The sequence below is a fragment of the Rissa tridactyla genome, chromosome 9, assembly GCF_028500815.1.
Source record: "Rissa tridactyla isolate bRisTri1 chromosome 9, bRisTri1.patW.cur.20221130, whole genome shotgun sequence".
Taxonomy (NCBI): domain Eukaryota; kingdom Metazoa; phylum Chordata; class Aves; order Charadriiformes; family Laridae; genus Rissa; species Rissa tridactyla.
The window spans coordinates 17219746-17236005 of record NC_071474.1 but is presented as its reverse complement, the minus strand read 5'-3'; the positions used below and the strand labels follow the sequence as shown (position 1 = coordinate 17236005).

The following is a 16260-nucleotide window of genomic DNA, read 5'->3' as shown; positions in this document are numbered from 1 at the left end:
GAGAGGGGCATAGACTATGGTGATGAGGTGATGACAGGCCATGTGCAATCAATACTTACCTAACGGTTCCTTTTGCAGTATATTAGCATGAACAAACACAGAAAACTCAAGAAAAACATTCTTCTTAGAATTTTTGTATTGGTGGTAATGAAATGCTTATTATTAAAAAAACCTTCTTTCTGTTTAGGAGGTCTGTCTGAAAATACCTGAAACAATGAGAAATATTTAAAGGGTTACTGTGTAGGGAGCAAAGGAAGGAGCTGTGAGTAGGAAGCACAGCTGGATTTTGTCTGGTCCATTAGTTTGCAGCTGGATTTTGTGCCCAAATCCATCAGTTTTACTTCTGCATTGAAATTCAGCAAATCATTAGCAGCTTTCCCCATTATAGATGGTCTGAAGCATACTCTTTGTAGACTGAAAAATCAAACTCTTGGTAGAAATAAAGACATTTTGATCCTAATTCTTGTACCTTTCTGTGTTTTCCGATGAAGGGGCTTGCTAGAAGAGGGCAAACCAGTCCCCAGTGCAAATTATAGCAAACAAAAGACTGAGCTAACTGAGCCTAACTTGTAATGGGCTCCTAGGAGTCGTTATGGTGGTGAGGCTTGACAGAACAAAGTTTGTTTGGGCTTAGTTCCCGTTATGACTCCTTTCAGATTGAAGGTGTGGGGTCTGGGGTGATGCGTGGCTGCTTATCCCGAGTCTCTGGTGAGCTGTGTCCGCCACTTTCCATCTTCTGTGCCCATTAGGTTATTCAATTTCCACAAGCATTAGGCAACTGGGGAAGAACCTATTTTCTGCAAAATCATGGTGATTCATTGCATGTTTCCTGTGTGCTGGAGGTGGAGCGTTCACCTGTAAAATGAGGAGCCAGAGCTAGAAGTAGACTTAGTCCACAGATAGGTGAATTCTTACTTAGCGCTTTAGAAAACTTGCAGAGCATACGTCAGTTTGATACCAAATGCTGAGACGTTAAAAGGTGCATTGCCAATAGGATTTTAATTTAAACATAAAGTTATGTGAAATACTATCAATGGATTCTACCTGGTGCACTTTTGCTGTGTAGGTGGGCAAATATACCTGTGTACCTGGTACTGCCTGCTGTGAAGAGAATGTCATAAGAAAGTTTCATATAGTTCAGTGAGTCTGCTTTTGTTAGTAATGGTATTTAAGTATCTAAATAAGTTCTTGTGGTATGAAGCCCTGTAATAGATTGTAGATGTGTGGTTGGTATTAGTGGTGATTATATCTTCTCTTTCACTATTTGCTTTTTCAGACTTCTCGGCTCCTTGGCAGTGCTGGGATTTCAGTTTGTCATCCCTCAGCCTTCAATTGAACACAGAAAGGTAAGCATTAGAATGCATTAGCATTTTGTATACTTAAAGGTAAATGTAGAAAACATTAGAGTAAGATGCATAAAGTGATGCAATCTAAATAAAGTTCTGGGAATAATGTGGCTTTTGTTTTGTGTGTGGGTTTTGTTTCTTTTTTTTTTTTTTTTAATATGAATAGATACTTGGTTAAAAGAGGCTCATCATGGTTAATTAGCTGAGTAATTGTATGGAGTGTTGTAGGTCACAAATAGGTCCCTGTCAGCTTACTCAAGCTTTGGAGCATTTTCATCATGTAAGACAAAGGGGAAGAAGAATTCACATCAGTTAGAGCAGCGCTCAAACATGGAGTGATTAGCAGAAGCATCTGGTTGCTCATAGGTAGCTCTTACAGAGATGGAGATGTCTGAAATAGAAGTTGGACCCAAACCATAGTCTGCTGCTAGATTTGGAGCTGGAACCTGTTGAACTTTCCTGTTGCACTCTCATGAATGGCTCACTCATAGACATCGGCCTGTCTAAGGTAGCTTGCAGCCTGTGTGCCATCCATCCTGCTCAGCATTCCTGAGGTCTCGGCTGGACTACTTAAGTTAGGTTTTTGCACTGCTTTTCAGGAAAGTAGTGGGCAGTTTGGAGAGAAACAGAGAGCAGCAGTGATTATCCTCAAGAGGTTTTAAAATCTTGCCTCTGAGGGAAGTTTGAATGAATTCAGGTTGTTTAGTCTAAAGATTAGAAGACTGGTGGAGGAGGCAGATATAATCTCCAAATGCAAGTGCTAAAGAGAAGGCATTTCTTTCTGTCTGTGCTGGAGTAGATGAGAAGAAATGGATTTAAACTGGAGCAAGGGAAACTTAGGTTTCCTGTTAAAAAAACCTTCTTATGGTAAGGTAATAAAGAAGAATAGACCATATTGACTGGCTAACGTTCAGAATTTCCGTGATGGAGATCTCTGTGAATGTGTTGGACAAATGTTTGTCAGGAGTGATGTGTAGGTATTGCTGATTCGACCAGAGACCTGAGGGGAGACCCCTTGAATGATCTTCTTTCCCTTTATGGGCTGTGACCTTATGTAGATGTTGTTCTCATCTCTTAGTATTCAAACACAACCAATTCATTATTAAAGGTATCAAATAACATATTTTTTAAAAAATTTGCTTTTTACTATAGGTTTTTAAATAATAACGGGAGATGTGTATTTATTTTTAAACCATATGTTTTAAAGGAGGTAAAAGGCAGGTTTGCAGGGTTTCCTTTTTTTCTGTGAATATGCCACTGTCTTTAGGGTGAAAAATTATTTGGACGATAGCTCCACAGGTACGGACTAGAGACCTGAAGCCATCCGATAGTCATAGTTCCTGAAGAACATAGCTGCCATGTTCAGCTCCTTGTGCAGCCTAATTGTAAGACAAATTAAATGGGGTCAGTAATGATGCAGTCTGAAACTGGCACGGTCCAGTCTGCAGCATTTCTCAAGCTGCCCAAGTGTTCAATTCTAAACCTGAGTACAACATAGTGTTTTTCCCTATTTTAGATCTCTTCCATTTTGTTGTGAAGTTGAGATGGTCATGCTGCTGCTCTGTTTTCAGTACTCTGTCTAATTAGACATTCTTTTGTAACATTGACAGCGGAGAGATGCTGCAATCCAGCTTCCAAATGGCCTTAGGGGAAAAAAATCTACTAACTAAAATAGAGTAAGTCAGAGAAACAATTGCTTCATTCTCTGAAGCTCCGGAATTAATTTTGATAAAATCAGATTCTTTGTTTTCAGTTGAATGAGAAATGCCACGGGTCTGGAGTGTCTTCTGTACTCGTTAAAGGGGCTGGAGGCATGCATGGCACTAAGGGGCACGGTAACCACCTTGGAGCTGTTCTTTTTACTGAAAACAAGAGAAGCAGAGGTTTCCTAGTGACCATCTCGTACAGGCTCCAAGGCTGGCTGTCATTCTCGGCTCTTACACTACGGGAGACGATTCTATTCATGCCAAACTGTGTTTAGACTGGAAGTCTGCATTTATTAAACTTTTCAGAAACCTTCTGACCCACCTATCGGCTCCAGGCAAGAGGGGCTGTTAGGAACTGTGAAGGCCGAGACCAACGTGTTTCTGAGTGTGAGTGCTCAGCTTTGTAGCTCTGGAGGTTGTTCCCCTTCTTTTTATGCAGTAACCCGGCCATGTGTTTGCTGGCGTCCCTCGCCAGTATCTCCTGTGTACTTCTGCGCGGATCTCTCTGCTCTTTGGCAGAGTTTCTTCTGTGTGAGAGTAGGTCGGTTTTGCAGGAAGAAAGAGAGAGGAGGAGGGAAGGATTTGATGAACAATATGTCATTTTAACAATGTAGTGAATAACAAAAGAGGTGGCTGGTAACTTTCATATCGCGCTCAGAGGGTACAATGTGTGGAGACTGAGTAACTAGAGCTGGATTTCTAATAAAACATTAGCTTATACCCCAATCCTTAGCGTGTGTTTATTTTGCAGCTTGAAGTTAAGCATGTGTGCACAACTGATGCTTGAACGTGCAGTGTTGCAGGGTGTTTGGATTCTGTCTTTTGCACCCTGCATCTAGTTATTTTTGCTCTGGAAGCTATGGACAGGGAAATAAAATCAGAGAACTGGACTTGGGTATTTGGCTGAGTAATTCATTAAAATATTTCCAAATAGTCTTGATTTTTTTTCTTACACTAAAACTTTTGGGAAAATGAAATAACCCCCAGGACAGTCCCCAAAGCAGTTGATAGAAATCCAGTTGTAACTGCCTCTGGACACCCACAGTTCAGCTGAGATGTTGTTTTTTTAGGACTTAAAAACACTTATAAACATCAGGGAATACTATTTTCTGTTTATTTTAGAATCTTGCTAAATTTTTCATCTTTTGTTTCTTCTTTCTTTGTAACCCACGTTTAAAGTCATACTAGTTTCAGAGAGGCTGACACAATGTAGATTTTTGAACAAAAATCTGTTTGTCGTTTCCTAACTCTTACTTGTCAGAGTTTTCATTTAGCTTTGTGTATATTAGAACTACTTAAAGTGCCATTTAGCTACTCTTGACTTAGTGGCATTCATTTAGGACTTTAACATGAAGAAAGAAGTTTATCTTATCAAGCAGCAATTAAAAAAAAAATAAAATTAACGGGAAAATTTGTCAACAAAATCTGGAAGAGGAGAGCTCAGCAGGTTGCTTTCCTCAGATGCACACACAAAAATCCATTTCTGGCATGACAGTCTGGGGACTATTAGCTAGAAGAATGTGCCAAATTACTTCCATAGCAGGGAAGTACAGATACTGCAATTAAGACTTGGGGTGTGTGTGTTGTGTGTGACATGGTCAAATGGGAAAGTTTTATTTTTTCTCATTTGCAGTTTATTCTGTAACTTTTCCGCTTTCTGGAGTGTCCTCCCCCACAACTAAAGCAATACTATTCCCTTTCAGTTCCCCTTCTTTTGTTACTCTGGGGAAACTTAAGCTTGGCCATTAAAGTAAAAATGTTTCAAACACTAGCTAGTAAGCAGATACTTTTTTGGGGGGAAAAACATTTGACCGGGCAATGTTTTCTGCTTTTAGGTTTTATAATTTTGAAATTAAAGTCTTGGAAGCTCGTCCATCATACAAAGTCAGAATTGACCAATAGAGAATTTCTAGTTTCAGAAATACCTGGCTACCTGATTTTTATGTAGAAGTAGCTTTTTTGCTTATTTACTTTAAGCAATGCTGTCTCTCCTGTCAAAAGTGCACAAAAACTGAAAACAAAGAGCATCTTTACATCTTCCTACATCTGAGCTTATGGTACTGCTCTGTTTGTTAATCTTATCTCTATAAATACCACATGTTTGGGCAGTAATACAAATACATTAAACATGGTATGTTCATTAGATAGAAATAAAAATTCCTATGCAAAAGACTTTTATGGTTTCTTGCTGAAGACAGGGGTTGTAGTGTTTGTAGAGGCTGGTTTTTTCATGATCTACTCCTCATTCGTAGTACATAATTTCTAAATGTCAAGTGTATTCCTCCATAAGGCCAAAATACTCATCAATATTAGCAAAAAAGGAGGAGATGTTATATGAAACCAAATAATTGACACTTGGCATTTTAAAAATCAACCGAGCTGTCTGCAACTGGTTAAACTGAAATCTTTCTTAATATTTGAACAATGAACTTTCCTTGTCCATCAGTAGTGGATATATGAACAGCCCTCCTGCTGCTCATCATGCAGTCAAGCTCTCTGTTCTCTCTCCCTATGCTTATTTTATTGAATAAATATTATTTAACCTTATCTGATAAGTGTCATACTGTGATGAACAGAAGGTTAAACTATGAAACATAACAGTCCTCCTCCCACGCAACCACTGGAGTCTGTATTCCCGATTTTTCAGAAGTAATTCCTGGGTGGATTTCTAATCATATGTTGCTGTTTTAAGAAAGTAAGCTGTAGTTATATTTATCCCGTGTTTATTTTAGTAAAATTGGTAACATAAATAGTAGTAAAGTTTGTCCAAATAAAATTCCTGATGTAAATATTGCTTTCTTTAAACATCTTGCTTTTGTTATAGCATTAAATAGTAGCATTGAAGCAATGGAGTTGCTTTGAATTTATGCGTATCCTTTTGTCATTCAGTTGTAGGTTAGTATTGACTTCAGTGGAGGTACGATATCTTAACTAATTTTCAGTGTATGGAAGAAGTGTCAGGATTTATTTTTACAAGTATTGGGGCACTACAATATTGCTGAAGAATTTTGAGCCTGTTTGGGCTTAGTGGTGTTTCTTTATGCTGGCTCTAAATTAAAGAAGAAATAAACTGGGTGTTATCTCTTGCTATCAGACACACAACATCTCTATGAAAAGCATCTGCATATCAAGTGAATGTAGCTGTACTCCCCACAAAATTTGGAGATGAATATGCTTTATGATATGTGGTGTTGGGTTTTTTGTGTGTTGTCGGCGTTCTGTTCCCCCCCGCCTTGTGTGGGATTCAAATATGCCTGTTGACTTGCACTGCTAAGTCAGGAGAAAATAGGAAGAGGATCAGGAGCAGAAGCTGAGGGAAAAGAGAGGACTGGGGGGAAGGGAAGGGTGGCCAAGATCCCTCATTTGCCTGCCTTGAGCTGTTAGAGCAGTTCAGTTACTTGTGGAAGTGCAGCCTGAGTAGCAATGCAGTGCCGTGGCCAAAACCCATCATTGCTCAAATAGCAGTTCTGTTCACAAAAGGGAATTTCTACAATTAACATCTACTTCAGAGCAGCTTTCCTATCTGTATTGTATTGGGTTTTGGTGAGGGTAGGTTTTTCTGGTTTGGTTGGAGGGCTGGGGGTTGGTATTCTTTTGTTTCTTTTCAGTAGACACAGAAGTTTTCCTTACCTCTAGAAGGAGTGATCTCTGAGCTACCTCTGTTTTCCTTTTTCTCCTTAAATCCATTACATAATAACGCTGTGTTGACTGCATTGGCAGAACATGTGAAATTGAATTAGGAGCTTATCAGAAGTTCTTTTTAAACAAATTAATCTGTCACTGTGGATTGACCGTGAGGATCTATGCACTTTTCCTTTGCTTTTGGACAAGATGTTTAAAAATACTGCATCTCGCCTGCTTGCCTGTGCCCTTATCTAGAGTTTTTAAATTGTTTAACATCAATGTTTGTTTGCTGTAGGACAGACCTTTTTCTGGGCAGTCATGTACCTCCCTGAAGTTTGTCCTAGGAATGGAACATTTATATATGGCAAGTCAAATGAAGTGCTAAGGCTTTAGGGAATTCTGGCATATTCTTAGGTTAATTGGACTACCTACTTTGAGGGGCAAAAGCAAAGAGACTAGTTTTGGTCTTGCTCTCTTCTGTCTTTGAAAAAATTAAGAAGTAGGCCACTGATTTCATCTTTCTGTCTTTTCATCTTTGCTTTCCCTGGCAATCTTCCTTGCTTGCTCCAGTACGCTACACCACCTCAAAGGGCTTAAGGTGCTAGAAATGATTGCTTCTAGTTGGCTGTAGAAAGAGGATGGTGAAGATGTAAGTGGGAAAGAGTGTGCAGAGAGGGTGATAACTTTAGTACTAATTCAAGTGACAAGGATTTTGTTACTAAATCTGACTATGGTAACATTTTTAGGATTCATATAGGAAATACTGTGTATAAATGTGATCCTACACCTTCATTTATGTTGTAATAATGAGAGTGAATGGCAATGTTTCTTCATTCCCATTGTTTTTTTACCCTACCACACCCCATAAAAGTCACTATTCTGTTAACTGAGAAGGATACAGCTGCCTAATACATCCGAACACACTGTAACAGAGTAAAATGTGAAGCATGAAGCAACTCTTACTATATCCTTGAAACACTGGAGGAAACTGGACTTAGACAAAGTAGTTAATATCTAAGCTTGGCTTTTGGCCAAGACACCAGGGCTAGTGCTTAAGAGTAATAAGGAGTATGGTGGGATCTCCACCACAGCTGGTCACCACCTTGCTTTTGTGTACCCTGAGGAGCAGAAGCGTGTAAGGGACGGCTGTGTTCTTCCTCGCAATCCAGGTAGGGTGAAGCTCTGCCCTAAGCTCAGCAGCGACTGAAATGTGTAACTTGTGGGGACTTGCTGAGCTGGAGCTCAGCTCTTGCCAACAGGCCTACTGCAGAGTTGCTGTGGTTCTGTCCTGCTGGGCTGCCTACGCTGCGCTGAATTTTACTAGAGCAGCTTAGTCACCACCTATCTGCATACAGCTGCTGCGTACGTGTTCCCTGCAACAATGTTTGCAGGTGTCATGCTTTTTTTAAGCTTGTAATGTTTTTATTGTTTATAACTGCTGTCCATTAGCATTGTATTTTCATGCACATCAGTTCTATAAAACAGTACCAACTGAAATGTAGTCTGTATTCCTCTTGCAGTTTTCCCCTGGTCAGTATATCTGATTGCCTTCTGCACCGTTGCTTGACTTTAACTGTATAGGTATGCATGCTGTTTCATTCATTGAAACTTTGGTAAAATAGAGCCTTTTGAGCTAACAACATTGCTATTTTAATGACACTGATCTTTAGGGAACAGGAGAGATTATTTAGTCCATGCCAAGACTTTTCCTTTAAAGTTAGCCTTTTAATGCAACAGAATATTTAGAAGAACAGATGAAAGAATTTTCTTGCTATCTCTGCATTGTTACTAATTCCCTGTCCTTGATGTTGTGCATTAAAATGGTTAGGAAATAAAATTCTTTGTTTGGGGAAAGGAGATAGGGTATTTTATGGAAATATACTCTCTGAAAAATTCAGGCCAATGGTTTTGTTATTTTTAACCTGCTTTGTTGTGGACATCCGAATTCTTTAATTATTTTTTTTTTAATTAAAAAATACTAACTTTAAGCTTGGAGCGCGAGGGGCTTAAAGCTCATTCTGTGTTTCTCTGGAAAAAAAATGAAAGGACCTTTGTTCCAGTTGGATTCCAGAGCAGGTGAGCTTACCAAGGTCGCAGATAAGCTTCTCATCTTCCTTCAGAGCAGTGCTGCGTGCTGGTTCTGCCCCGGGCTTTGGATCAGAGCGGTGGTAAAGATGAGAAGCTTTTTGGAGTTCTTCTGTTGGGGAATGCTGCTTTCTGTTTTATGATTCTGCTTTATTGAGTGACGGGTGGATGGCTCACCGAGAGATCTTGAGAGGTGTTACATCAATTACTGAATAAATAAAATCCATGTTTCCACCATGTGTGGATCCCAAAGAATTTTCTAAGTGTAGAAATACGATAGAATGGCAACAGCTTTGTCGCAGCTGTTGTACTACGTGTTGTAGTAGTACAACCACAGCTCTTGTACCCTTGTTGTACTACCAAGGGTAGTACAAGCTGAGTAACTCAGGTCACAGATGATAGCCAATGATGAGGACATTGCTTATTAAAATAAAGAAGCCTAATTTGTGATATAGTGAGGGCCCGATGCTTATCATCTCTACTGTAAATCAGCACCAGTCCTACTGTTGATAAGGAGTGATTGTATGGAACACGTAGATGTGAGGTGAGGAGTGAGCCATCTGTTTACTTGGAAGTACTTCATGGTCTCACAGAAAAATGGAAAGAAACCTCTTCCTTGAAACATCAGGCTCACAGAGCACAATGGAGGTGGTCTTGGTGTGAAAAGCTGTGTTGGCACAAAACCTGTTCTGAGCGTTTTTCAGAGCTGTTTACTTTCTAGGCTATTTAAATAATGTTGAAGTTTCTTCAGATGTGGTCAAAGTTGGTTGAAGGGGCAGTTAAGCTTTCCAGGCATTGTAACTCCCTTCAGTGATTCGCGAATACAAAGGTCTTCTATTTCCAGGCTTTTTAGCCCTTTAATCTTCACAGGCACAGATGTTCAGACAGAGTTTTTATACAAAGAACGGAAACCCAAATCGTTTAAGCTGGTAATATTTACACTTACCATGTACTGTAAAATTCGAATGGTTTACTACATCTCTGATTAAAGGCTTCCAAAATGCACTGAAGGATTAAAATAGCTGAGCATACTAACCAGGCAGACATGTACGCATTGTGTCATGATGTTTTGTTTGGCCTCTGCTCCATTTTTCTGCTAGCCTTGAGAGATCTGAGAAGTTGTTATCTGCAAGTTTTAGGGTTTTTTTTGGTAGATTGTTTTTTATCAAACCACCAATGTTCCACATGTTTCTTGTAAGAGGCATAAAAAATACAGTTGTTGCAAATGAACATCTATAAAATGGACTGTAAAGACTTTCTGCTGGGAAATTGTCGTGGCTATATAAGTATGGCCTTTATTGGAAATCAGCTGAGCTAATACTGGAAGAATATTCCTTTAAGATGCTTAGACTGGTGAAAGAATTAAACCAGTTCCATGGATGTGTTTACAACACTGGCAGGGAAATACAATAATGTTACACTTGAACAGGTTCTAAAACTAAACTATAATTTCCTCAGCCCATTCAAAATTTGGCATGCTCTGCTCTGAAATGCCGTTCAGTTCTAGTTCCTCTGAGTCCCCCGGCTTTTGTTTTTATACTCTTGAAATTTTAAGAGGGCAAAGACTAGCTCTTACTGTGCAGGATCGATCACTGATCAATTATATAGGAAGATGGTGAATGTTCATGAAGAATGCTGTGTTCAGCTCATCCCAAATATGACACACGTGTTTTTAGTAATGACAATATCCCATTATACTGGCTTTTTGAATCGTCGGTCAGGCTGAGCCTGGCCATGATAAAAGCTGCATGCGCATCTTCTGCGACAGGCTGGGCCCTAGCGAAATCGTCAGACAGTCAGAACTATAAAATAAAGGAGGTGCGACCCTGGGGTAGTGAAATAAATAAGAAGGGATCATGTTTTCCAAGTGCCTTGACACTCCTTCAATGATGACGGTGACAGTTTAGTGTCATAGCATGGGTTACCACAAGTGGCATAATGAGAAGGACCATGGAAGAGATTATGAAAAAATGCCTAAAGGGTGTTGGGGGATATTAACAGGATTAGGGCTCTTTGCTATGGGAAGCACAAGACAAGTACGATAGTAGTAGTTTAAAATAAAAAATGGCTTCGTTAATTCCACTTTGCATCCAGCGAATGAACATGAGTTTACTGAGTGAATATCATTGGTAGCATTTTTCTGAGCAGGTAATAAAATGTTGTTCTGGATACAATTTTTTTGCCTTTGGGTTAAAGTAATACCATAAAGCCTTGTAGAACATACATTTATGCCTGTTGCATCCCTTTCAGATGTATAATTAGGAATATGATGTAGTTACTTTGTTCATGAATCCATTTAAATTCAGGACATTTAACCAGAAAAAAGAATTACCGGATAGCACGTTAGAAATTAAATCGATGAAATATAACATCATTGCATTTAAACTGAAATTGGAAAGAACCAGATATGTCTGATTTGGTTTAGATATCTCCATGTTTAAAGCTTGCCATTGTCTTCTATCCCTTTTCAGTTTTGCCTTTGGACTGCTTTAACATACTCGGTATCTGAAAAATACTTAATAACATTGGCTGTGGCTATGGCAGCTTACTTAATTTTGTAGCTGGTTAAAAAGTATGTACTGTCACCAAGCATTGTGATCATTATTACTGTGGAAGTCCGTCATTAATTGACATTTGGAGTACTGCATGCAGCATTACACACCCATGTCAAAATGTAGGAGTGGAAAAGGTGCTGAGGATCAGGACACTCCAAACTCTGGCCTGTTTTCCTTACAAAAAGAGACTGAACAGATGAGGACTGCTGAAATTCAGAGAGAGAGCCTGTAGCTGGACTGTGTTAGTGATTTCAAATCAAACATTGTGGTGTGGTGAAGGAGAATACAGAATGATCGCTCTTCATTTATCACAACTGAAAAATTTGGGGGGGAGAGTGAAATTGTCAGGCTGCATGAGTAACTAGAGGGAAAGGAAGCACTTTTCCAATGTAAACGGCACAATCTTTTGGAAGCCAAGATCAGAAATATGCTAAAAAAGGGATTAATTGTATTCATGGAGATTAAGTCCAGTAGTTGGTATTAAAAACAATTTGAATATGGTGTTTAGCTGAAGGAGGCCCTTAAATTACTGATTAGCTAGAAGCAGAGGGTCCGTAGATGTCTCTGAACATGTCCTGGTTCTCATACTGTTCCCTAAACCTTTCCACGCAGTCAGAAATATCATGCTGGCTTAAATGGGCCTCTGATTTACCCACTTTCCCCCCGTTTTTCTGAAATTTTAATTTGTATGTAAGCTATAGCTTAATAGGATGAAGTATCCTACAGTATTTAAGATCAGTGTTTGTCAGATGAGTACAGCATAGTCAGTTGTTTTCATGCACAACTAGTTACATTTGAAATATTTGTGGCTTTCAGTTCTCGTGATATTTCCTCTTCAGGGACATTCTTGCATAGTATAGTTTCAACAACTGCTGAAATCCCGAGATGCGGATCTTATTACTAGAAATTTGCATTGTATTTCAACAGCTTGTGCACTCTTAGTTTTTGCTGGAATTTTTGATTCAGGATCAGAGTGATTGCTGAATTATATGAATTCAAGATAAACTATTTTTCTATTTAAAAAGCAATCTATGTCAACTTACTGGTTGCATGTTTAGTTCAGTAAGATCTAAGGTTGTAGTAGCGTAAAAGTGAGGAAAGACTCAACGCTTGTCATAAATCTAAAGTTACAGGAATGACAAGTATGGCATTAACCAGTGATTTAGTGGAGAATGTCTGCCTAAAAGCTACTAAACGTGTTAAAATTCTATAGGGCAACTTTAAATTTCTGAAATCCTTAAAATTTGGAAGTAAGCAAGTAAAAAATATAAAGTTAGATTATTTTTTTTTTTCCTCGGAACATAAAAAGAGAAAAGGATGTAATTAAGGAAGCAAGAGACATAGTATTGTAAAGTATTCTGCTTTCAGTTTTTTTTCAATTTATTACCCATGATAATACAGAGTTTTAGTAGCTGTAATCTACATACTCGTGCCTGTTTCATTGAAGATAAGTAAAATGTGTGTGTAAACAAACTTAATTGCACTTTAGTTCCTCTACAATTCATGGCAATGTGGAATGCTAGTTATGGATTTTTAGTCCTGCATTTAGGATTAAATTCCATGGATTTATATAATCCTGGTGCATTTATTTAGTTCTGCATGGAATCAGGGTTGAAGATTTTGTATGCAGAACAAAATAAATGCCTAATTAGCATTTAAGTCCCTGGGATTTATACAGAGTTCGTTTGAGAGAAGATTCTGGTGGTGTGCTTTTAATTGTCTTTCTTAACTTGGTCAACCCAAGGCAGCAAATACGATGCATGTTGCATGGACCTGAGGAAAATGAAGGAAAACAGGGGAGTTAGAATTTGTTTTCTTGTCTGCCACATGGATAAACATCTCCCTCTTTTCTGTGTTGACTTCTGCTGTCTTAATAAGTTTATTAACTTGCTCTGTTTAGTGTTCAAAAACAGTAACTTAAATCACAATTATTATTTTACAAGCCTTGTACAACAAACCAATTTTATAAATAAATTACAAAACCCAAAGAAACGGGGAGGAAAAAACCAAACCTCCAAGAAACAGGGAGGGTCTTAGTATCTCTTAGAAAGATAAAAAATAAAATTGAAATTACATTGTTCCCATAGACTGCCTGTCCCCAGTGGTATTTTTGTTAACATTTTTGGGAATTCTCTTATCTGCTTCACTGTGCCTGAAACAGACTTTGGGCTGGTATTGATGTTTTTCTCTTATATTATTTCTAAATAAATGATCGCAATATTGAGAAGTTTTGAGCTTCTAACAGGTTCTGATTAAATCAGATAATTTGAGGCTGTTTAAAATAAGGGTGTTTTTCTGGCTTTTTGTTTGTTTTCAGTTCAGCCAGGTTTATTTAGGTAAATAAAGTACTTCCTTTTGGAAGTTTTAGTCTTTATATACTTTTTACACAATGACCTCATGTATTTATAATATAGATGAATGATGTTTTTGGAAAAAAAACCAACCCAAAACCAACCAAACAACAAACTGTTTTAGAAACTCTGCCTAATTTGAAAAAGATGACTGTCAGAATGAAGCCTGAATGTAACGCAGCTCCTGTTTACAAAAGTAGAAAACTAGCAAAATACAAGAAAAATTGTGGGAAAAGAACAGAAAGGGATGCAGAAAGCTGATATGGAAAGGAAGAAGAGTGACCCTGCAACTACTCTTCTAAAAATCTAGCCTCAATTCACTTAGCCACTCACTGTTAGAAAGGTGACAGATTGGGAGATATTTGGTGCCTAACCGTCATTATGAAAACATTTTCTGATTTAAAGGATCTTTGATAGTAACGTGATAGGAGTTAGTGCAGGTGTAGAAATTGCAAGCACTTGCACGCCTGAAAGCTTGCCTTACTTTACTTTGTTTGCTATACAGCTGTACCTAGTGAAATGTATTACTGCCACTTACAAACTTTGCCCTGCCAAGTAACTGAAAACATATAGGAAAGAGAGAAAAGGCTAGAATTAAGGGGTGAAATTAAGGGAAAAAACAGATTGAATTTGCAGAGCAAAATATTTGGTTGTTGATTAACTTGCAGTAGACAGAAATCTCTTTGGTGCATTTATAGTTAGAATGAATATTACTAGGTCACCTAGAGAAGGAATCAATCGTGAACTATGGGAAAGTAGATTAAATGGCTTAGTTGATCTCTCCCTTTTGCAGGCTATGTGATTCTAGTAAAGAAATTACTTTCATGACTTGGCAAGGAAAATTCAGTATACATTTCACTTGTTTCCCATTGCAGGCTCAAACTCTTCCCTTTCAAAAGTGTGCTGTTTAATGGGTAATTTTTAAAGGGATAGCAGGAAGGACCTAGTGTCATGTATCTCTGAGTATGTGGTGCTTCTGAGATGCTCTGGAATACTTCAGCTGTCTCTTGTAGCTACCAGTAATTCCTTGTCCATATCCTAGGGCTGTGGTAGAATTCATTGCTGCCTACAGAGTAACTTGGAAATCAGAGGACGGAAGGACCGGGAACGACCTGTGAGTCCTGTTGTTCAGCTCCTCTGCCCTGGGGGAAGATGAGTTATGCCTTAGTTGTTCCTGGGAGAGGTTCGGGCTCGGCCTCTGTGGTGCCAAGATCTCCTCAGGCCATGTGTTCCCAAGCTTTGTTTGCCTTTCCATTAAGTAGTTTTTCCTAGTAGCTAATTTGGATCACCTCCGATTAAATTTAAATCCACTGTTACTTGTGTGTTGGCTATAGACATGGAGAAAATTTGCTGCAAAGAGACAACAAATGTCTCTGTATTTATTTATGTAACCTGTTTGGAAGACTCATTATTGCCCCCTATGTTTTCCATTCCTTAAGCTAAGCAGCTGCAATTTATTCAGTCTTTCGTAGCAGGTTTCACTGTGTAGATTATGCTGTTAATCACATGTCATCTTCTCTAAAGTTTCATCTGTAGCTCCCATCTTTCTCAAAGTAAAAAAACAGAGACCTTAATTAAAAAATAAAAGTGCATAACCTGATTTGCTACTGAAAATTCCCATCTCAGAATTTTGCATCTCATAACTAAGTAGTATTGATGAATTTGTACATCAGTATAAGACATTATGTTACTTTTTGGTTAGTTTTATTATTATGTTCTTACTTAACTAGCTAGATTAAACCTTCTTATGCTACGTCTAGAACTCTTGCGGAGAAGATTAAGGGGTGTGAAATTACTTTACATTGCCTTCAGTCATTTAAAATAATATTTCATCTGAAACAATTCTTGCTGCCATGAAGTTTGGCAGCTAGAAAGTTCTCCCTGCAACAGGTCAACACTTGTCACTATTATTTATATCAGTTTCTATTTTTGCATAATGAAATATTTCTTATGTTAGTGGTGACTTGAGTTGCTTGCAGATGAGTAGACTTTAGTTGTTGCCTGCATGAGTCTCTTTGGCTTTTTAAAAAAAAGGTGTACCGAACCATCATAGAAATGATTGAGAAATAGTCCAGGCAAGTGAAACCTGACTTGTCTGATAACAAAGGACTATTAGTTTTATAATAAGTAAATTCTACTGCAAACTGGGGTCAGACCAGAAGGGTGCCTCTGTGTATAACCGTTATAGTTTTATATCTGTGGTAGAGCTACGTTACTGTGTAGTGTAAGTATGAACAGAGAATATTCACTGAAAAAATCAGACTGAAGAACAGTTTGTTTAGTTGGTCAAATTGTGAGTCGGTGGTGTTCTGTTCCTGGATATGAAAGCAAATGTAACAGCCAGAAACCAAGACCTTGGTGCATGTTATTCATAATTTCGACATTATGCAGTATGAGGTTATACAGCTATTGGATTTAAAAGGCTGATGCCAAATGGGGTACCCACAGAAAAAGGTCATATTAAATACAGAGACATCTGCTCCTGTTTTCAAATAACATTGGAGAAATGGGTAACATATCACACCAATGCAGATGCTTTTTATTATTCACAAGTTACAATTAAATGCAGTTTTTTCTGTGGTCAGTGATGAAA

At 38.3% G+C, this 16260-nt stretch overlaps 1 protein-coding gene across 6 annotated transcripts in view; it reads left to right on the top strand.

The window, feature by feature from the left end:
• THSD4 (thrombospondin type 1 domain containing 4) overlaps positions 1-16260 on the top strand; it is a 331149-nt gene that overhangs the window by 52296 nt on the left and 262593 nt on the right. For all 6 annotated transcript variants that reach the window (XM_054213910.1, XM_054213911.1, XM_054213909.1 and 3 more), the window contains one exon: positions 1277-1346. In XM_054213910.1, the coding sequence (XP_054069885.1) occupies positions 1277-1346 (70 nt within the window). The remainder of the gene's footprint in view (positions 1-1276; positions 1347-16260) is intronic.